Below are 20406 nucleotides of genomic sequence, written 5' to 3'. Positions count from 1 at the left end.
CAGCGGTCAGTGAGGGGGTGACCCCCTGTCAGGGTGAGACCCTCTGCCAGGGTGAGACCCTCTGCCAGGGTGAGACCCTCTGTCAGGGTGTGACCCCCTATCAGGGTGAGACCCTCTGACAGGGTGAGACCCTCTGCCAGGGTGTGACCTCCTATCAGGGTGAGACCCTCTGCCAGGGTGAGACCCTCTGTCAGGGTGAGACCCTCTGTCAGGGTGTGACCCCCTATCAGGGTGAGACCCTCTGCCAGGGTGAGATCCTCTGTCAGGGTGTGACCCTCTGCCAGGGTTAACTCTCTGCCAGGGTGAGACCCTCTGCCAGGGTGAGACCCTCTGTCAGGGTGTGACCCTCTGCCAGGGTTAACTCTCTGCCAGGGACACGCTTCCCCACTGCAGGCGGCTCAGGCTGTTCGGGGGTGTAAAATCGCATCCAGGAGTTGTGCCCTTCCTTCACGGAGAGGGGAAGAGGAGTTTGGGCGCTGCGATGCTCTTAGTCACGGTTTAGTTTTGGGTAGTCCTGCCAGGAGGAGGGAGTTGGACTCGATGATCTGTATGCGTCCCTTCCTGCTTGAGATGTTCTGTGATTAAATAGCCTCCCGTGGTTTTACAGTGCAACTAGCAATACCGAAAGCTTGCAGCAAGAGATCTTTGTTTTTGAAACAAAACCCTCAGAGCTGGTAACTTTTAAGTGTTGTTACCACCACAGGTGTTGGAAGCACGTAGAGCAGTGTGTATATCACAGTGTATACTGGTGTTCCCCATCCATTTAAAGTTCTTTGGAGGAGGTTGTTGAATATTAATATTCCTTCAAGTATTTTGGAGCATAAAAAAAGTGTTGACCCAATTAGAGAAACTAGATTTATGTATGGTCATGTGTTGTCTTACTATGTTAAGTACTGCCTCTCTTTCTCTTTAGCAATGGGCTACTTTTGCCAGAGCCTGGTATCTCCTTGATGCAAAGATGCAACCACCAGGAAAAATAGCAGCTGCAACTGTGATCAGACTTGAAGGCAGACATAAACCTATTTATCATGCACTAAGTGAGTATTTCAGTGGATAAGAGTGGTTTTGCTTTCCTTCACTTGTATTTTTCTTATATATAAGGTTACTTTTTTCAGTTGTTTGTAAATTACAAATTGTATTTCCTTCTCATCTTTTGCTTTCATACCCCTCTGCAATCTTAAGCCATTGTCTTTACCAATCCATATACGTCTTGTTATAGAATCATAGAATGTATTGGGTTGGAAGGGACCTTCAAAGGTCATCTAGTCCAGCCCCTATGCAGTGCACAGGGGCCTTTTTGAGTACATCAGGTTGCTCAGAGCCTTGTCAAGCCTGACCCTGGGTGTTTCCAAGGATGAGGCCTCTACCACCTCTCTGGGCAACCTGTTCCAATGCTTCACCACTCTTGTTGTAAAGAACTTCTTCCTAATATCTGAACTAAATCTAACCTGCTCTACTTTAAGGCCATTGCCCCTACTGCTAGCACTACACACCCTTGTGAGCAGTCCCTCCCAGCTTTCCTGTAGTCCCTTCAGGTACTGGAAGGCTGCTAGAAGATCTCCAAGGAGCCTTCTCTCCAGGCTGAAAAATCCTAATTCTCTCAGCCTGTCTTCGTAGGAGACGTGCTCCAGCCCTTTGATCATTTTTGTGGCCCATTCTTGTTATGAATTCATAAATTATTTTTATTAACATCAGAGAAACTAAAATTCTTAAAGTTGGAAAAGACCCTCAAGGTCATCAGGTCCAACCATCAGACTAAACTGCCTCCCAAAGTACCACATCTACCTGTTTTTTGAACACCTCAGAGATGATGCCTCCTCCACCTCCCTGGGCAACCTGTTCCAGTGCCTCACCACTCTTTCTGGGAAGAAGTTTTTCCTAATATCCAGCTTGGCACAACTTCACCCCATTGTCTCTTGTCCTATCACTGGTCATGAGGGAGAAGAGGCCAACACCCACCTCACTACAACCTCCTCTCAGGTAGTTGTAGAGAGCAATGAGGTCTCCCCTCAGCCTCTTCTTCTCCAGGCTGAACAGCCCCAGCTCCCTCAGCCTCTCCTCATAAGACCTGTTCTCCAGACCCCTAATCAGCCTAGTTGCCCTTCTCTGCAGCCTCTCCAGCACCTCCATATCCTTCCATACTGTAGTCTTCAAAACTCCATGCAGGACTCAAGGTGCTGAATTACAGTGAGTTGTGCTTCCATTAAAAAAAATAATCTTGAAATGTGTTTCTTTGCATTGGTTTTTGCTTGTAATGAAACTCTGATACGATTCTTATTAGATTTTTTTGAATGCTCCCTTTCAGTAGCTACACAATGCTATAGAGTCTTGGAGTAGTTCTTCATTCTTAATAAGGTGCAGAAAAGTCCCATCTTCATGAGGCAACGGGCACAAACTGAAACACAGGAGGTTTCAGGAAACCTTTCAGGAACATCAGGAAACTTTTTTACTGTGAGGGTAGCAGGAAGTGGTTGCCCAAGAGGTTGTGGAGTCTCCATCCTTGGATGTCTTCAGAAACTGGTCCTTCTTGAGCAGAGGTTTGGACAACAAGAGCTCCAGAGGTCCATTCCAACCTCAGACATTCTATGATCATGAGGCTATAACCTGTCTGGTTCTTAAATGGGAGACATACTCGCTGTTGAAAGATAACTTCTTGTTTTAATTTAAAAATAGTGTTGCTTTTCTGCAAATTTGATGTTTCAGCAGTAAAGATGTATCTCTTACCTTGTTCATTACTTGCAATACTGCAGTGTCCATCTTGCAGTGTAAGCATTTCATTTTCTCATATTTATGGTGTAGTGTTTCCTGTAATACTCATGCAAATTTTTCAAGAGACATTACTAAAAAATAAAGGAAGCATTAAACTTTGCTCATACATGTAGAGTGTACATGCTAAAGTTATACTTGATCTGTTTTTCATAATAGAGGGTAGTAATTGTAGTCTTCTGAAGATGTTTTTAATATGGGTGGTTTTAATATGGTGTTATTTGCTGTTGGCAAATAACATCTTGTCCACAAGATGTCACTGGAGACTAAGGCTGCCTGAAAAATAAAGCAGACACAGAGAGGGAATGTTTTTGGTTGTCCTGTGGGAAAGATCTTTGATACTTTTATGTCCATAAAGTTATGAAGTCCTGGGAATTAATTCCAAAGATAACTGAATTTGGTCTGAAGTATTATATATATTATGTCCTGATGAAATTCAACAAGGGGAAGTGTAGAGTTTTGCATTTGGGGAAGAACAACACCATGTCCCAGTACAGGTTGGGGGCTGACCTGCTGGAGAGTAGTGTAGGTGAAAGAGACCTGGGGGTCCTGGTAGAGAGGAGGATGACCATGAGCCAGCAATGTGCCCTTGTGGCCAAGAAGGCCAATGGCATCCTGGGATGCATTAGAAAGGGTGTGGTTAGTCGGTCAAGAGAGGTTCTCCTCCCCCTCTATTCTGCATTGGTGAGGCCGCATCTGGAGGATTGTGTCCAGTTCTGGGCCCCTCAGTTCAAGAAGGACAGGGAAGTGCTTGAAAGAGTCCAGCGCAGAGCTACAAAGATGATTAAGGGAGTGGAACATCTCCCTTAGGAGGAAAGGCTGAGGGAGCTGGGACTCTTTAGCTTGGAGAAAAGGAGACTGAGGGGTGACCTCATCAATGTTTACAGATATGTAAGGGGTGAGTGTCAGGGAGATGGAGTTAGGCTTTTCTCAGTGATGACCAGTGACAGGACAAGGGGTAATGGGTGCAAATTGGAGCATAGGAGGTTCAAGGTGAATATCCGAAAAACATTTTTTACTGTGAGAGTGACAGAGCCCTGGAACAGGCTGCCCAGAGAGGTTTTGGAGTGTCCTTCACTGGAGACATTCAAAACCCACCTGGATGTGTTCCTATGTGATGTACTCTAGGTGATCCTGCTCTGGCAGGGGGGGTTGGACTAGATGATCTTTCGAGGTCCCTTCCAACCCCTAGGATTCTGTGATTCTATGATAAATCAGTGCCAAATGCACTAGACCTGAGATTGAGATTGATAGGTTACTACTACTGAGACATTTGATACTCTGTAAGAGAGCAAAGTACACATTCATTTGTGGTTGATATATTTAACACTCTTTATTTTTGTGGTTTGTTTTTTTTTTCCTGAAGAAACAAGAAATATGTTAGTGTCTTTGAGATACCAGTTCCTTAAGTTGACTGACAGTTTGAGGATTTTGTGTGTTTGTTTTTATTTTGTCATCAAGATAACCTTCTGTAAAATCATTTTTTGTTTTTTGTGTTGAAAAATATCTGGAGCTGAATTTCAGCTGCAGTTAGGGAAGGAAAGAAATTTGATTTAATGTATATTTATTTTGAATGAAGGTGGTGTAACATTGGAACTGGTTGTCCAGGGAGGGTATAGATGCCTCATCCCTGGAAACTTTCACAGGTTGGATGGGGCTTTGAGCAACCTGATCTAGTTGGAAGATGTACCTGTTCATTGCACATGGGATGGACTTGATGACCCTTAAAGGTCCCATCCAACCCAAACTCTTCTGTGATTCTTTGAAAATAACCTAAAGAAAAAATTTTCTTGTGTGATATTTTGACTGTCTTTATGGAGATGGTAAATATTTTTTCTTTTCTTCCTATTAAATGCAGCCATCACTGCCATGATGGGAACAACACCATTTAAAAACCAATGCAAATAATATATTAATTTGAAATCTCAAAGGAGACATTAATTATTCATAAATGTAATCTATTTTAAAATGAGTGGGTTGCAGTCATTATTCAGGTAGCGTGTGAATATCCTGGTTAGTTTTTCTCTTGGCTTTTACATGTTTGTAATTGATCTGTTGGTTTATGGAATTGTTAATTCAGTGTTTGTGCAAGTGGAGAACTGTTGGCATAAAGTTCCGTAGATGAGCTCATTCTGTTGCCTTCCCAACTAAAAAACAGCTGCAGGAAAAGCTGGTGGAAAACTTAAATGGGGTGTGAAGCTTGGATTGGTTAATTATATGCTCCTATAAAAATGCATGCTCAATTTAAGTTCTTTTTAGTGTAGCTGTTTTGTCACCTATTAAAAAATATTTCTACCAAATGAGCCTCTTCAAATACTTATATTGCTCTAATCTGGCAATGCATATGGGAGTGAACTTTGAACAAATCATTTTCCAGTCAATTGAATGGGTGCTTATTGTTTATACAGATGATCAAGATTGTTAGTTCTGAAATGAAAAACTACATCTTTGTTTCATGATTTCATCATATTTTTGAGATAGTGTGGGTTTTATTAGCACTTTATTGGTAAAGATCTATTAAAGTAACTTTCTGGCAAGGTTAGATGGGTCTCTGAGCAACTTCATCAGTCGGAGGTGTCCCTGCCCTTGCAGGGGGGTTGGATCTAGATGATCTTTAAGGTTCCATCCAATCCAAACCATTCTATGATTCTAGACCTCGCACTTAAAAAATTGTGATGTGAATGTTGCTAATGTAACACTAAACATTCTGTATGTGCTGTGACAGTAATTTCTACTTCATTGGTGAAAATACGGGGCTTTTTTCCAAAAAGCTCTTCTAGATTTTTTTATGGGGCTTCTCTATCGCCCTGGTGCCCCACAGTCTTTTTGTGGCTGTATTTATTTATTTATTTAGCCCTCGGCTGTAGTTATTTGATAGAATTATTTTACTCAAAAAATTGAATCCTTCTGTAAACATTGGTACTATTTTAATGAGAAAACTGAAACTAAACAAATATTTTGGATCATTGTTTAGAACTAACCTTTTTTTTATACTGGGTTTTTTTAAATATAGATGCATATATAGTATAATCTGTTGAATAAAACAATGCACTTGCCTGTAAACCACATTTTCAGATCTTTGCTGAATAGTTGCAATGGTTGAATTATTTAGTCTGATGGTATTTTACCTGCCTTCTAATCTCACAGTACTAACAAAAATAGTAATTAAGGTTGATATTTAAGTGCAAGTTTTGATTATGTGACTTAAAAACCTGAGATCTTTAAATTTGAGCTTTATGCAATGTGTATATATGTACTACTATGTATCTATCACACACTTTATAGTTGTTATTTAGGTTGAATGCTCCTGTGATTCTCTTAATATTTTCCACAAATTTCTACCTTGTAGGTGACTGTGGAGATCATGTTGTCATAATAAATACAAGACATATTGCCTTTTCTGGTAACAAATGGGAACAGAAAGTATATTCTTCACATACAGGGTAAGCTTCATCATAAATATTCAAATAGCCTAGTGGTAAATTTAATTTAATGTCATATTTTCTTAGTAGCTAAAGTCTGTTTAGCATATTGATTCAAAATGAAATTCCTACTTATGTGTTTTATTTCATGTTTGCATGTGTTATGATATTTAAAATTATGGAAACCTTGTTCTGTTTTGTTGTTTGTTTGTTTACGGGATTTTTGTTGTTTGTTTTTGTTTTGTTGTTGTTTTTTTTTTTCCCTTAGTGTATATTGTTAGGGAAATAATCTAACTTAGAAGTAGTAAGAGCAATTTGACTAAGTAGTGAGATTTGGTGAGCCAAGTTGTTTTGTGTGAACCCACAAACACAATGGTCAGGACCATTCTATGTACTAAGCAGTAGAAGACACTCCTTTTGGCTCTGCACATTTCAGGTGTCCTTTATTCTAACCCTACTTATTTGCCTTATAATATTTAATCAGAGGATGAAAAAAAAAAAGAAACTGCAAAAACTAGGGCCTCTCATAGATGCCCTCAAGATGCACTTGGGTACAATAGTGTACAATATATTATTCTGGCAGACATAACTTGTTTACAGATGGAGGTGCAATAATCACTTGCAGACTGCAAGGCAATGATCAGTTCAGTCAAATAAGAAAAGTTGCTCCTGTTTTATATGGTGACTACACTAGATAATAATCTCTAAGTATTGAAATGTTTCCAGTCAGGAGATAAATAAATCACATTGAGAAAGCTCATTTTTAAATTTCAATCCTGAAATACCTTTGCTGAGTTCCTGAGAAGTTTTTCTTCAGAGTAGATGGAAATTAACATGTTGGTTTTTTTCTCTGCCACCCCTATGACTTGTGAAAATTTTTCACTAAAAACTTTGAAGCAAAGGCACTTGTGTACAATTTGGATTTGAGTGAGTTAAAATAATTGTACAGTTAGAACAAATGTTTAAATCTGTGCAGCTTCCTAAGTGGACATGTTTTATGATGTTTCGTTTATTTTCATTTCAATTAGGCTGATACCTAGTAGTATAATTAAATAAACATGAAACCTATCTTTACCTGACATCTAAGTAATTTCTTGGACTGCTGTATTCATTCTTATACCAATGTATTTATGTCAAGTATATGCTTAAAAGTGAATTAGCAAGACTTCACCATATCACACAGACTTTAGAAAGGTGAATGCATTGCAGTACACTTTTCAATATACTTTTATTTACAGGAAGTCACTTTTTTTTTTTTACTGTAGATAAGTCAAATAATGCTAAAGTTTATTTAAAATTGTAAGAGCATATTAAATATTGTTCAAAATGGTTGTCTCTTACTTCACCCACAGACTGGTTGTGAGTCTTGATCATCTTGAAAGATTTCCAAGTTTTCCATATCTTCTTCCCATTGTATGCTGTGGCTGTGATGGTTTGTTTATTTATTTAATAAGCATTTTTAAAAACATATCCATCTGCTTGTGAAATGGAGACTTTTTAATACTTGAGTGAATAAGAAAGTACAAATGGCACTAATCTCAGATGCTTGATAGGATAGAATCTTTCTAGTAAAGTATAGTTGTTGGCCTCATGAAAACAGCTTCCTTTTTTCAAGGCTTATAATACCGTATCACTGCTGTTTGAGATGTGTTGATGCCGTGTTACCATCATGCTTGAGCACATAGACTTAAGCTTGTATGTTTCTTCTGTTTTTCTAGCTATCCTGGTGGTTTCAAACAAGTGACAGCAACTCAGCTACATTTGAAGGATCCAACTGCTGTAAGTGTTTACCATTCTTCCCTTCCATTTGTAAAGCTGTTTTCATTTAACTAGTTCTCCTTTAACTAGTTCCCCTAAATAAAAAAGATCAGTTACCTGCATGTCTAAAGTTAAATTACAAACATTCTGTTAAGGCTCTATAGAAGCTTGGATTCTGACAGTGGTTTTGTAAACAGCATGTTTTCAGGGTTTAGATTAAAGCTTGTGCATGATCATGATTCTTCCATGCTATCCAAATGAGCAAATCAAGTTCATTTGCTTCACTCATTTTTGACGGATTCACTCGCTTTTAGTTTCAGAGGTCTGGCCTTTCTCATAAGCAAACTGCCTCAAGTTAGACTTGGCTAAACTGTACTTCAGCTTAACGACCCTACTCCCTTTTTTAAGAGGCAGCAAGAATGATGCTAGTCTTAAAATTGTTATGAAATACATCTACTTCCTTCTCGCAGTAGAATTCAACTGTAGGTTTTGTTTAATTAATTTTTTTAATCTTGTCTGCAATGATGTGTGTTCAGGGTCTGTGAAAGAATTGGAAATGGTGATTACATTGAACTTAAGCCTCTTTATTAAGTGTCTGCTTTTGACTTGTAAATTCTGAGTGTCAGTGTTAATGCATTTGAAACTGATTAAAGAAATAGGGTGATAGATATAAACAGTTTGGCACATTGACTTGCACAGTTACGAAATTACTTTTAAGAGGGTTCTGAATGGTCAGCATTGGAAGACTAAATTCTCTGAGTACTAGTGTTTCAGAACATGATATGAGGCCAACAGACATTAGCAGGTATCTGTGTTTATTTTTGACTTTTAAATGCTTTGGCTTGGGTCATCTTATATATAAAATATTAGAACACTTCTTCCTTTTCCTAGAGAAATTTTATCTGCAGTGAAATTCTTGGGTTTTGTCAGTGATATTTTATCCATGATTTAGAAATTGTGGTTTGTCCTAAGTCTACCTAAAACAAGACATTGTACAAATGCTCAATTAAAAAGCAGTCTGCTGTATGCATTTCCCTGTTTTTTGTTTTTACTTCTGCAATTTATTTATTCATTTAAAGTGAAATGAAATCCTAGAGTTCAGTAGTATTTTCTATCTAGAAGTTTTCAAAACAACTTGAATGCTTTTGAGAACAGGCTCTAAGATAGTTGTAATTCTTTTAGGAATTATTGGTAGTTCCATGTCTAAAGATCTTTCAGCCTTTTTGTTTGGGCTTCAGACAGATTCTGTGCACTGGGAGGCAGCATAACACAAGTTGTTTGTTAGGGCCTGGGAACTGAATGTTCCATAAATTACCTTTTGACATTCAGTCTGAAATACCTCTGTGCTTGCCAGACTCGTAGAAGATTTTTTTGTGGAAACAGCAGAGGATTAAATACATTGCCAATAACTAGAGCCTGTTGGACAGAGGCTCAGCAAATGGTGATGTGGCTCAAGGCTTGGTCTAATTAAGGGAGAGAAACTTTTTTAAAAATAGAATTGTGGAGACGTGTCAGAAATTAACTCGTTCATTCTGTTGAAGTTGAAACGTGTGGATGTACCTCTCACAAAGAGTTTCACCTGTATTTTTGTCATAAATAATAGTAGTGGATGGTAATTTGGCATGATCTGCTTATTATCTGTTGCAGGTTTTGATTTGCAGGTGATTTTTTTTGCTAGAAACATTTTAATAATTGTTTTGGTGTGAAATACATTGGTATGTGACAAAGGTGGAATTTATGATTGTTTTATTAACATGTTTTATTTTCAAAACTAGCTATTAAAACCTGAAAAGGAGTTACTGTAAAGAGAACAATGCCTAGTATAAATAGGATTTGTGTCTTCAAAATATGATCTGAAGGATGCATAGTTAATGTGGAGAGTTTTGTAAATCAAAGAGGCCTTTCCTGTTTTAAGCATGTTAAACTCAATTTCTATGAAGGCAGTGGAGTTAGATAGCTGTAGGAAGCAGACCTTATCTTTCTGTGGAATCAAAGCCTTCACTCTGTGGAGTGTTGTTTTCATCCTGAAAGCTACTGTTTTTTCTCTGCCCTTGATCCTGTTGTCTTCTGCTAGCTCATCCTGGTAGTGCTTCAGTAGATGAGTCAACATTATTTGTGGAAATAATGCTGTTACAGAAATTAAGGCATTAAATTAATGGAAGAGACTACTTCCAAGGAATAGGATGTTGACATAACACCTTGTAAACTTGTGTGGTGTTAGGTAGAGATTTCACAATGGAAATGACTATTTTGGGTTTATGTAAGAAACAGTTTAAAGCTTGTAAGACTCCATGAGTGCATGTTTATAATAGGACTCCCACGCTGCTTAGCATTGTCTTTACTTACATATGTCTAAATTCAAACATACAAATCCCCAAGATAAATATTTTTCCATTACAGTTTTGTTTAAACATGGTTTCTGGAGAGACAGGTTTTATGAAAAACTGGAACACAACAAATAGTGGATTTAAAAGGTTATAATGGGTAATCTGGAGCAAAATTGTATAGTTTATGTGTCTGTGAGGGGCTGAAAGTCATAAGTATAATTAACAGAATTTAGGCATGTTTACTGTAATATGGTTAGATAATCCTCCTTGATCACTTCTAGTTCCTTCATAAGGTACCAAGAGAGGATGGATGATGATCTAATATTTTCACTTAGGGAGATTGACATTGTGTGTTTCTTACTAACTTTGGACCTTTATATTCCTTGCAGGTAGTAGTTAGTGCTTTGGAATAATTTGTGCTGAATTTTGAATGTGCATTTGCATTTTTTCATAGGATGATTTTGGTTAGAGAGACCCTGAAGAGGTGTCTAGTCCAACCTCCTTCTCAAAGTAATGTCAGATATTAGGTCAGATAAGGCTGCTGGAGGCTTGTCCAGACTGGTCTTGAAAGCCTCCCCAGGCAACCATTTCCAATCCTTAATGTTGTTTATTAGTTGAAAAGAATAAAAACCCCCCAAACCTATGCCTATAAGTGTTTAATGTCACGTGTATAGTTTTATACCTAAGATTGACAAAATACTACTATTTTTTTCCAGTTCTAAGTATCTTTTATGTTAACGTGGAACAGTGAATACAAAAACAGGTCTGCATGGTTGATGTTTTGTCTACAACGTAAAGTTCCATGGTCATTGTGCTAAGTTTTTCAGCACTTTGGAAAAATCTATTTTTATGGAGGGGTAAACCTTGGAGTTCCTTTGGGAGGCATAGGGAGTGGAGTGTCTGTGAATCTGTTTAAAATTTCTAGTGTTTTCAGTTGTCTGCTCTTCTGGAGAACATCAGAGAATAGCTCTTGCGTATTGGACTTGGCCGGGCTACTTTAGGAATCGCTTATTGAACAAGAAGCTTCTTCACAGTTAGGCCTTTTCTTTCTCTGACTTCAATGTAGTATAAATTTTTGGACCACCCTTAGTCAAGAGTGTTAAATATGTTCTATAGGTACAAGAGAACAGCTTATTGCTGTAGTTTAAAACAGCCTCTCTGTTTGTCAGGTTAATACAATACTAATACTCCATAAGGTATTACTACTCCCCTAGGATATATATTAGCAGAAAGCATTCATTTCTATTGTGGGTATCTAAGAAAAATCTGTTTGAAAGGTTTGGTGTGTTTTATTTGCCAAGAGAATCCTTTGAAAATAAAGGAAACAGGTAAACTTTTTTTGTTACAGATGCAGGTGCTTGGAAGTCATAGAAGATTGAGGTTTTCTTGTTTGCTTTGAATAAAATTTGCAGATGTTTTGTTTACTTAGAAAAATGCTGACAGGCATGGGGCCAACACTTTCATGATTAGGCTTCGAAGTACTTGATACAGAAAGACTCAAAGATGTACTTTTCAATCTCACAGATTTGAGAGCAAAGTTTACTTGGAAAAAAAACTTTCTGGAAAAATCTTACGTCTTTTTATTAAAATGCCTACAAAACATGTTGACAGATCCAATCTGTAGAACTAGTTTTTAATCCTGTCAGGACGAAGTTTTCAATCAATTTTAATTCTAGTTCTGATTTTAAAAGTAAGCAAAACCTGGCTCTTGGTTTACACTTTTTTTTTCCTGCATCAGGAACTACCCCTCCCCCCTCAAAAAAAATAATAAAATTTGTCTAATACCAAATGCTTAGTGAGAGGATTAACCTTTGCAGGATTCAAAGGCTCTATTGTCTCTGACAAAGAAATAATGGGCAATAATTGTTCAGAATGAATGTTACCTGCTAGGGAAGATTATTAAGACAGGCAGGGTAGCTCTAAGGAAATATGCTGTGAGGAAGCCTCCAGGGGTGTCAGGATTCTGGTCTGTTCAGCTGCTGGCACTGCTATGAAGGGGCTTAAAATGTTCTAATTCTTCTTTTGAATCCTCTTTAGCTATTGCTGGCACGTTTAGACTTGCCATTATATCTGTATAATAATGATCTTCTAAAGAAAAGGCTGAACAGAAACCATGATTAAATCTTACTGTTGGTTTTTGAAAATCTTTTTTCTTTGCATCAGTAAGGGATAGTTGATATAGTAATATGTATATACTAAAAGTCATTTACTGAAACACCAGATATAACAGCATTTGCTTTTATTACTATGGAGTAATGTTTTTAAATTAAGTAGAGCAAAACTTCAAAGACCAGGTTAGTAGGCACACAGAAGTTAGTATGGCATAGGGAGAATATTATTTTCTTAAAACCTCTACGTTCTCAAAATAAGTCTTAGAGCTGGCTTGGTCTTTTGCTTCATAGTACACAAAAAGGAATACTTTGCTTAAAAAATTCTTAATCTATTTCTTATTTAAATTTGTGAGGGAAATTAATATATTATTGTGAAGAACATGTTAAATTACTGGGGTTTTAGGTGCTGAACAGTAGGGGAAAGCAAAATGGCGTGCAATGGGGTATGTCTGTGACCAAAGGATTCTTATAGTGGTATTAAGTGCTTTTACGGTTGCTGTGCTACTCACACAACTCTCAGGGGTAGCAAGGTGAAGTTCTTTGTGTGTTTTTATAACATATGTGTTAAAAAGAATAATATCATATACAGAGAAGAAAACCAAGAACTGGTAGAATGAAGACATAGTATCAAGCTGTACCGCCAAGCAACCGGTCTATCTCCTAAAATTCTCTTGGGTTTCTTTTTGCTACACCCTGTAATAAATCACTTTGTTTTCTCTGGGTCGCTGTGTATCCTTCCCATATTCTAGAGTTGCTTCCTGGCAATTATTGGACGTATTTCAGCTGTTAGGGTAGACTTTCTTCTGGAAATTTGGCCAATTATTTTGTGCTTCTCAGGAAGAGGAGCGGTATTGCTCTGTTAATTTCCTTCTTTATGTTTTATCTGGCAAAGAATCTTTCTCAGAACTTGTTCTCCATCAAGAGTAGTCTGCAACTTTCATGTGAGCCAAAGCCTATCACAAAAATTGAAATGTTCAAGCCTCACAAAGTGTTTCAATAAGTATATTTTTAAATTTTTTTGTACTCATAAAATGCTAGACTGTGGTTATAAGGGACTGAAAGCATAAGAGTTTTACTAGAGCTGCCGTCCTTTTTTCCTAATTAGCCCTTTAAATTGGAAACTAAAGACAATATCATATAACTGTGATTAAGAGCATGCCTTATGCCTACTTGGAAAAAAGGTATTGCAGTATTCAAGATGACAGTTGTAACTACAGCCCATAGGAATTTTGTAATCCAAAAGAAATTTGGGCAATGAACATTCCAGTACTTAAAAGATCCCCAAATACTAACCCTGGTGCCTGTATACATCTCATGGTGAATGTCTTTACCTGACAAAAAGTAACATAAGCACATAGAAAACAATAAGCATTGCCTTTTATTAGAGGTGTATTACAAGCACATAGAAACATTTTGTTAATTCCTTAAGAAACAGCACATTCTGATGTGTGTTTTCTGGGAGCATTGAATGTGTGTTTTGCAAGATCTTAGTGGCAGACTTTTTCTTGCAGTTCTATTTCTTTTCTGTTAAGGGTTGGTGTATTTTTAGTAAAATTTGAGCTTGTTGAGGTAAATGGGCAGCTCTTACTTGACACTCTGTAAATATTACTGGTTTGATCTGCTTTATTATGTTACATGACCTTAGTAAAGGTGCAGAAGCAGTCTGTACAACTTCAGTTAAGCCTGTACTCTACTAACTTCTTTGACTTTTCATCACACCAGTTTGAGTGAGATTCTGGCTGTAGGCAGAATTTTGGGCAAGGACCTGAATGTAAACTTGGTCTTTCCAAGAGCTGGATTTGGATTTGCTTTGCCTCACAGGAAGGTCTTCAAGGCAGAAGTTATCATGAAGGAAGCTAGAGGTTTTCCAGCATACCTTTTCTGTCCTGTTATGGCCTTCTGTTCTGTAGTTGGACTGGGGATTGGACTAAATGACCTTTAAAGGTTCCTTCCAAACCGTTCTATGGTTCTGTGATCTGTCTGACAGTGAAAATGTTTTGTGCTTCATGTGAGGGTGATTTTTCTATTCTTGCAGATCTTGCAGTGATACATTTCTTGTATGTGACAGGGGGCATGGAAAGCCAGTGAGCTCTTGAACGGTATGGAGATGGGCAGATGTACCAAAGCATGCCTTGTATTATGCTTATTGCACTTAGCATACTTATCTATAGAAATTATTATTGAATATATAATTATCCATTATTCATTCTCCAAGTCCTGCTTTCATGTTAGTCTGTCATGCCCTGAGGTTGTCAGTTCTCTGGTCACTGTACATAGCATTGAAAGTATTTCCTTGTTGTTTAACTTGAACAAAAAATCAACCGTTCTTTTCCAGTGTGACTTTCTAAGAGGCACCTTTCTATTTTTTGCAATATGGATTAAAAAATTGGATCAGATCAGCCACGGAAAAGTCTCTACAGCCAGAAAAGACCAGCTGTTCATCTGGTTCACTGGTTTGTTTAAACAGATGTCTGTGCTGAAGATGAAAAATTGGACACAAATACTGATATTTTAAAGAAATAAATCATTTAAGTGTTTGTTAAAGTACTGTGAACTTTCTTTTTATATTGGAATGAAATAATAAACTTACTAGCTCTTTGTGTCTGCAGGTCATAAGTCATATGTTGAGCCATGTGTATATATGGTATATTAATCTAAGGAATTAACTCTCTTCTATCACAATCTTAGTTAAAAGTTAATTTTTAGATAAATAAAAAAATCCCTACAGTTAAGCAATATGTTGTGAAGTCTCTAGACCTGTTGTTTTAGATCTGATATATTTTGATCTGTCATGGTTGTATTGTTTTTGGTTGGGATAGAGTTAATTTTCTCCATAGTCGCTACACTGGGGGCTACATTTTGGTTTTGTGCTGGAAACAGTATTGATAACAGGGATGTTTCAGTTATCACTGAGCAGTGCTTGCACACAGTCAAGGGTTTTTCTGCTTCTCACCCCACCAGCAAGCGAGCTGTGGGGGTGCACAAGAAGCTGGGAGGTGACACAGCTGGGACAGCTGATGCCAGCTGACCAAAGGGATATTCCATAGCATATGATGTCATGCTTAGAAGGAATGCTGAGGATGGAGGTTGGCAGCGGGGCTGCTGGGTGGAGACTGGCTGGACAGTGGTTGGTTGGTATAAAGTAATTGTTTCTACTTGCATCACTTGTTTTCTTTGGTTTTATTTTCCTGTCTTTGTTGGTTTTGGTGTTTTTTTTTTCTCACAGTTGTGGGGTGTTGTTTTTTAAAAAATTACTTTTGATTAATAAGCTGTTTTTATCTCAATTGAGTTTTTCCTCACTTTTATTCTTCAGATTCTTTCCTCCATCCCCCTGGAAGGGAGTGAACAAAGAGCTGTTTGGTGCTTAGTTGCTACCCAGGGTTAAGCCAGCACAATTGGCTGTAAGAAAAAATACTGGGTAGAAAGGAAAACAAGTGTATGAGATAAAAGTTACTAATGGTGAAAGGGCTGTTCATATGAGCTGTTGTTAATGTCCATGTGTTTTCTTCTTTTGTGACAGCGTCTCTCTTGCTTTTCTTTATTCAGTTAAGTAAACCAGTGAAGGTTAATTTTCTGTCCTTATCTTGCCTTTTTCTGAGCACATGATATACTGAACTAAATAAACTCTAGTTTCCTGTACTGCAGATCCTAAGACAAAGTTAGTGTTACATGACAAAATGAAAATAATACTGGGGCCAAACTATCTTGAGTGTTTACTAACTTCAGAATCCAATTAGAAATGCCTGCAAGCTTAAGAACCTGCACTTTTCATTAATTTCACTTGCAACAATTAATTATTCTGTCTTAACTATGTGTTTCCAGCTGGAAACTCAATGATTGTCTCCAAAATTTGGATTTAATTTTTTTAACTATTTTTATAAAGACAAGCAACTTTGCTCAATACACCTCTCAAAACATTGGATACCTGGGAGATGTGTTTGTGTATAGTGAACTTATATTTTGACTTGACTTACTGACCTAAGGAGAACATTGTGCTAAGCTGCCTTGTAGTTTCTCATTTGGAGATAGGTTTTGTCTGGGTGGCTTGGAGCACAGGCAGAGTAGGTTTCCTTCTACTTAAAAAATTCCATGTAGATTTATCCATAAATACTGTGCTGTCCTTTATAAAACATTTTTTTTTTTTTTGACTCTACAGTTACGTACCTTGTCTTACATTTAAAAATGCTCCCTTTGTGGGTGAAGTCCATAACTATGTATTTTTACTGCATTTAACTGCATTTTGCTGCATTTAACTTGCAGGCATCTATACCAGAGTCCAAAAGAAATCCTGTTGAATTTTGTGCATTTTAAGTAAGCATCATCTCACTTAGGTGTACACATTCTGTTAGTACCTGGTGCTCAGAAGTGGAATTGTTCATTTGGAAATAATAGCAAGGGAATAAATTATAATAAAGTAATTGTTTCTACTTGCATCACTTGTTTTCTTTGGTTTTATTTTCCTGTCTTTGTTGGTTTTGGTGTTTTTTTTTCTCACAGTTGTGGGGTGTTGTTTTTAAAAAAATTACTTTTGATTAATAAGCTGTTTTTATCTCAATTGAGTTTTTCCTCACTTTTATTCTTCAGATTCTTTCCTCCATCCCCCTGGAAGGGAGTGAACAAAGAGCTGTTTGGTGCTTAGTTGCTACCCAGGGTTAAGCCAGCACAATTGGCTGTAAGAAAAAATACTGGGTAGAAAGGAAAACAAGTGTATGAGATGAAAGTTACTAATGGTGAAAGGGCTGTTCATATGAGCTGTTGTTAATGTCCATGTGTTTTCTTCTTTTGTGACAGTGTCTCTCTTGCTTTTCTTTATTCAGTGAAGTAAACCAGTGAAGGTTAATTTTCTGTCCTTATCTTGCCTTTTTCTGAGCACATGATATACTGAACTAAATAAACTCTAGTTTCCTGTACTGCAGATCCTAAGACAAAGTTAGTGTTACATGACAAAATGAAAATAATACTGGGGCCAAACTATCTTGAGTGTTTACTAACTTCAGAATCCAATTAGAAATGCCTGCAAGCTTAAGAACCTGCACTTTTCATTAATTTCACTTGCAACAATTAATTATTCTGTCTTAACTATGTGTTTCCAGCTGGAAACTCAATGATTGTCTCCAAAATTTGGATTTAATTTTTTTAACTATTTTTATAAAGACAAGCAACTTTGCTCAATACACCTCTCAAAACATTGGATACCTGGGAGATGTGTTTGTGTATAGTGAACTTATATTTTGACTTGACTTACTGACCTAAGGAGAACATTGTGCTAAGCTGCCTTGTAGTTTCTCATTTGGAGATAGGTTTTGTCTGGGTGGCTTGGAGCACAGGCAGAGTAGGTTTCCTTCTACTTAAAAAATTCCATGTAGATTTATCCATAAATACTGTGCTGTCCTTTATAAAACATTTTTTTTTTTTTTGACTCTACAGTTACGTACCTTGTCTTACATTTAAAAATGCTCCCTTTGTGGGTGAAGTCCATAACTATGTATTTTTACTGCATTTAACTGCATTTTGCTGCATTTAACTTGCAGGCATCTATACCAGAGTCCAAAAGAAATCCTGTTGAATTTTGTGCATTTTAAGTAAGCATCATCTCACTTAGGTGTACACATTCTGTTAGTACCTGGTGCTCAGAAGTGGAATTGTTCATTTGGAAATAATAGCAAGGGAATAAATTATAAATATATATATATAGTATAGTCATAATGCAGTGTATTGGAATGTCAGCTTTGCTGAAGATATGATGCATTAATTGTATAGATATTTCAAACTCAGCAAATTAGTGTCAAACTAGTTAGTGAGAACACTTGAAAAATTTGTTAGAGCCTTTTTTTTCCTCAATAATGTTTGTATACAAATGTGCAAAACAATATAATTACCACAAGCTTTTCAATTCTTTCCAAAGTTGAATAATCATATCCAATCACCCACAATGCTAAATATAGCTCTTAACTTTCTAAGCTGAAATTTTCTGTGGCTGCTAGAATGTTTGTATGATAAGGAGTGAGTAATTATTTCAAAACAGTAAGACTAGAGCACCTTCTGAGCTTGGTGACAGTTCTTCAGCATGGAAGTTGACTAAAAAGAGGTTCAGTGACTAGTGGAATGGGCACAGGGAAACACAGTTTACCTTTTTCATCTTATTTGTAGCCTGTCTGATTATTTGCTAACATGTTATCTTTCCTCAGATTGTTAAACTGACTGTTTATAGAATGCTTCCCAAAAACCTTCAGAGAAGAACTCTGATGCAGAGGCTGCACCTTTTCCCAGATGATGTGAGTAGTCATGCATTTGCATTTTCTTTCTTGTTTAATTTGGAGGTGAAGAGGGAGTGTTAGCAATAGCAAAACTCTTGTCATAAGAAGGTAAATGAAGAAAAATCAAGTTGCTTTTATTTTTGTATCTAAATATATTTGAAATGTTGATGCTTTTTTCTTTACTATTTGACAAGATTGTGAGATGTGAGGTGTCGCGAGCCAGTACAAAGGGCTACCGGCTGTCAGGATGTTTTCGCGACTCCCCCCCCCAATGTGGAGAGGTTTGTTAAAAAGCCCGAGCGTCCACCTCTCCCAGAGGAACGGCCGCTGAGGGTTCATTTCTAAGAGAAATTTCCCACCACGCTCACAAATTATTACTGAGACCAATGTTTAGTTTGCAATTAATCAATTTATTAAGGGACAATACAAACTAAAGGATCAAGGTTCAGGAGAGGTTAACTAGGTATGTATATTGAAAAAGGGATTCAAAGGCACTAAGGTTTATGAAGGCACACTCCGAAGGAGATGTGTAAATCAATGAAGTGAAAGGGTAGGAGTTGAGCCTAGTAAGAAAGTTAAAGTGTGTGTGTGTGTGTGTGTGTGTGTATATTTACCCTCCTTCCTTCTGTAGCGCAGTTCTTGAAATGTGCTGGCAGGCTCGGCTGGAGATCTGCAGGGGGGCCTACGTCCCAGTGACCGGGGCAACCCCTTCCTGCTGCTGGCAGGGCTCTGGTCCCGTGGCTTTGTGGGAGATGCAGGCTTGGCAGGCTTCTCCGGTCCGGTTCGGTCCAGGCTGGGCAGGCAGGGTCGCTGGGAGCGGGCACAAGCGGTGCCCCCCCTCCGTTTCTCCGGGCAGCAGCAGTGGTGCTGAGGCAGGTTCAGGTGCTGTAGCGGGGTCTTGTCCCAAGCAGGCAGAGAGAGCGAGCAGAGACCAGCAGAGAGCAGATCCTACTCTCTTCTTATGGATCAGAGACCATTGTTCCAGAAAGCACCACGGTCTGAATTAGCCAATCACCATTGGCCATGTACATATTCTGTTAGAGGCAGTTTTTAACCTATTGTCTATTTTTCTGCCACTTATTATGACCCTTATGCTGCTTTTTTGCTATGCACTTATCTGGTAGGGCAAGAGGCCTGCTCATTCTGTCCTTGAGTGAATCAGTGAAAAGGCATCACTCCTGTTTTGCTGACTTGAAAGACATTTGTTGTTTAGTCTTATATAGTGGGGAAGAAGAGGGACTGTTCCCCACATGAGGCATGCGTGAGATTGAGGTCAAACTTGTAGCATGAAGAATACAGTAGTATTGACAAATGTTGGTCTGGATTTTGGGGGGAGTTGTGTTGGTTTTTTTTTAAACCATCAGATAGCTACGACTGTTCTCACCTGCCTCAGGTTATTCCAGAAGACATAGAGAAGAATCTTCTACAAGAGATTCCTCAGCCACGTGCAGTCCCCAAGAGGTTAGATGAATATACACCAGAAGAAGTTGCTGCCTTTCCAAAAGTTTGGTCTCCGTAAGTATCTTAGATTTTTTTAAAGGGACACCTTGACTGAATATGTATCTCATAGGCTCTCATATTATCAGTAAGAAAAGAAAGTAATTATTTTTCTCTTTATGGCATCTTTTTTTTGGAGAGATGAAGTCATGAAAGCAAAGAATGGTTGTGTTAGAAGGGAGTGGTTACTAAGGTTTTTTTATTTCTGGCATTTTAATGAGAAAAGCTATACTTAAAATAGTGTTTTCAACTCTTTACTTCATAAAAA

The 20406-nt window shown here is 37.8% G+C and overlaps 2 protein-coding genes across 2 annotated transcripts in view; one reads left to right on the top strand and one right to left on the bottom strand.

The window, feature by feature from the left end:
• Positions 1-427, bottom strand: part of MTBP (MDM2 binding protein) — a 28257-nt gene extending 27830 nt beyond the window's left edge. The window contains exon 1 of the mRNA XM_009995376.1: positions 292-427. Within this exon, the coding sequence (XP_009993678.1) occupies positions 292-427 (136 nt within the window). The remainder of the gene's footprint in view (positions 1-291) is intronic.
• Positions 428-883: 456 nt separating this feature from the next.
• On the top strand, positions 884-20160 carry MRPL13 (mitochondrial ribosomal protein L13). Its single transcript, XM_009995375.1, is given in 5 exon segments — positions 884-1037; positions 6116-6209; positions 7907-7967; positions 18573-18659; positions 20035-20160. Coding segments are annotated over 5 exon segments (522 nt in total).
• Positions 20161-20406: the final 246 nt, after the last annotated feature.

Source organism: Chaetura pelagica, unplaced genomic scaffold, assembly GCF_000747805.2.
Source record: "Chaetura pelagica isolate M959 unplaced genomic scaffold, ChaPel_1.0 scaffold53, whole genome shotgun sequence".
Classification (NCBI taxonomy): Eukaryota; Metazoa; Chordata; class Aves; order Apodiformes; family Apodidae; genus Chaetura; species Chaetura pelagica.
This window is presented reverse-complemented; position numbering and strand designations above follow the sequence as displayed.